Source organism: Acyrthosiphon pisum, unplaced genomic scaffold (genome assembly GCF_005508785.2).
Source record: "Acyrthosiphon pisum isolate AL4f unplaced genomic scaffold, pea_aphid_22Mar2018_4r6ur Scaffold_21583;HRSCAF=24321, whole genome shotgun sequence".
Lineage (NCBI taxonomy): Eukaryota > Metazoa > Arthropoda > Insecta > Hemiptera > Aphididae > Acyrthosiphon > Acyrthosiphon pisum.
The window spans coordinates 9,154-10,771 of record NW_021771066.1 but is presented as its reverse complement, the minus strand read 5'-3'; the positions used below and the strand labels follow the sequence as shown (position 1 = coordinate 10,771).

The following is a 1,618-nucleotide window of genomic DNA, read 5'->3' as shown; positions in this document are numbered from 1 at the left end:
TGCCACAGTATGACCATTATTAATTGATACGGGTTGGTTGGTGGAGTGGTGGCGTGCGGGGGACAACTTTAGCGACGCGAAACGCGCCCGTGTTATCTAACGTCATCGTGTGACAAACGCCCATGCAACACACAACCCGAGCGCACAGAAAAACCTGATATTATTAGGTTAGGTGTACATTGGCGAGCGGCGAGCGTTAAGCGGCGGCGTCGCTGGTGGTGACGCTTAGTGAGCGACCAGCGGCAACGTGTGTACATTGAGGTGCGTTATTTTCATCAGCGACATGCTATATTTTTATAAATTTGTTTTCAGTACATAGTTGTATTTTGACTGTTCTGTGCGTGTTATTACCGTATTATTTTGCGTGTTATTACGAAAAAATGTCGTTCCTCACAGTAGAACGTCTCTCGTTAATCTTGGATAATTCATTTTTACGTAAAAAGTTACTTAAAAAAAAAAGGGTTGCTGTTCATCCCATAAATCGCCGAAGAAAAATGTATGGAGAGTATCATCATTTGTATAATGACTTAAGGAAATCACCAGAGAGATTTTTCGAGTACTTACGAATGTCAGTTGAAACGTATGATTTTATTTTATGTAAAATCAGTCATCGTATTAAAAAGAAAACCACAAACTTCAAAAAACCAATATCACCTGCTGAAAGATTATACGTAACTATAAGGTAAGTAAATATTTAAATAATAAAACAAGGATCCAATGAGTAGTATATATTTGTGTGTTCTGAGCACCTTTTTTACAGGGAGATTTCATCATTTCAAGGGGGCATTTCTACATGCTCCACCGTGTAACACATAATCTCAAAAACCCTAATGTATGTTCTGAGCACCTTTTTTACAGGGAGATTTCATCATTTCAAGGGGGACATTTCTACATGCTCCACCGTGTAACACAAATTGAACACAAGTTAAAGTTATGTGTTGTGTACAACACAAGTACACAACACATAACTGTGTCTATATAATTTGTTACACAAACAAAATAAATATGTTTTTTACCATCAATGTATTACTCATAAGCGTTGGCAACACTGAACTTTTTTTGTTCACTTGGTTGTTAAACCAAGTTATGCTTTTTATTTTATTGTCTTGTTTCACTTATACATTTATTTTTTAAGTAAGGATTTTCAATTAAATTTTTTTCTTTAAAATAAAAAAAAAAAAACATGAACTTTCAAAAAACTACCAGCGATTATTCTTCATTAGTTTCTTTAGTACGAAACCAACCATATCCAACATATCCGCAATATGCCACATTCACATCAAGATTAAAAACATATAATTTATTTCCGCCAACTATACCTCAAAACAAATATGTATTGTCTGAATGCGGATTTATATATACAGGGGTTCAAGATATTGTTGAATGCTTCTCTTGTGGACTTGTATTACATGACTGGAAGAAGGATGACATTCCATGGATTGAACACTCGAGACATAATTCCAAATGTATTTATGTATTATTATCGAAAGGTAACCACTTTGTAGAACACATAATACCCAAATGTGCAAGACCAAATGTAATTTGTGAAACTTAAATATGCCACTCCGCTCACTGCTTAACGTATGACGATAATAAATAAAATTTTGTATAATATTGA

At 34.7% G+C, this 1,618-nt stretch overlaps 1 protein-coding gene across 1 annotated transcript; it reads left to right on the top strand.

Moving 5' to 3' along the window:
- Positions 1-1,153: 1,153 nt before the first annotated feature.
- On the top strand, positions 1,154-1,555 carry LOC107883770 (death-associated inhibitor of apoptosis 1-like). Its single transcript, XM_016804442.2, has one exon. The coding sequence runs from the start codon at positions 1,184-1,186 to the stop codon at positions 1,553-1,555; it is 372 nt and encodes a 123-aa protein (XP_016659931.1). The 5' UTR covers positions 1,154-1,183.
- The last annotated feature ends 63 nt before the right edge of the window (positions 1,556-1,618 follow it).

Bases quoted from the DNA above. Each gene is read 5' to 3' on its own strand.
- LOC107883770 (XM_016804442.2), top strand. From the start codon at position 1,184: ATGAACTTTCAAAAAACTACCAGCGATTATTCTTCATTAGTTTCTTTA.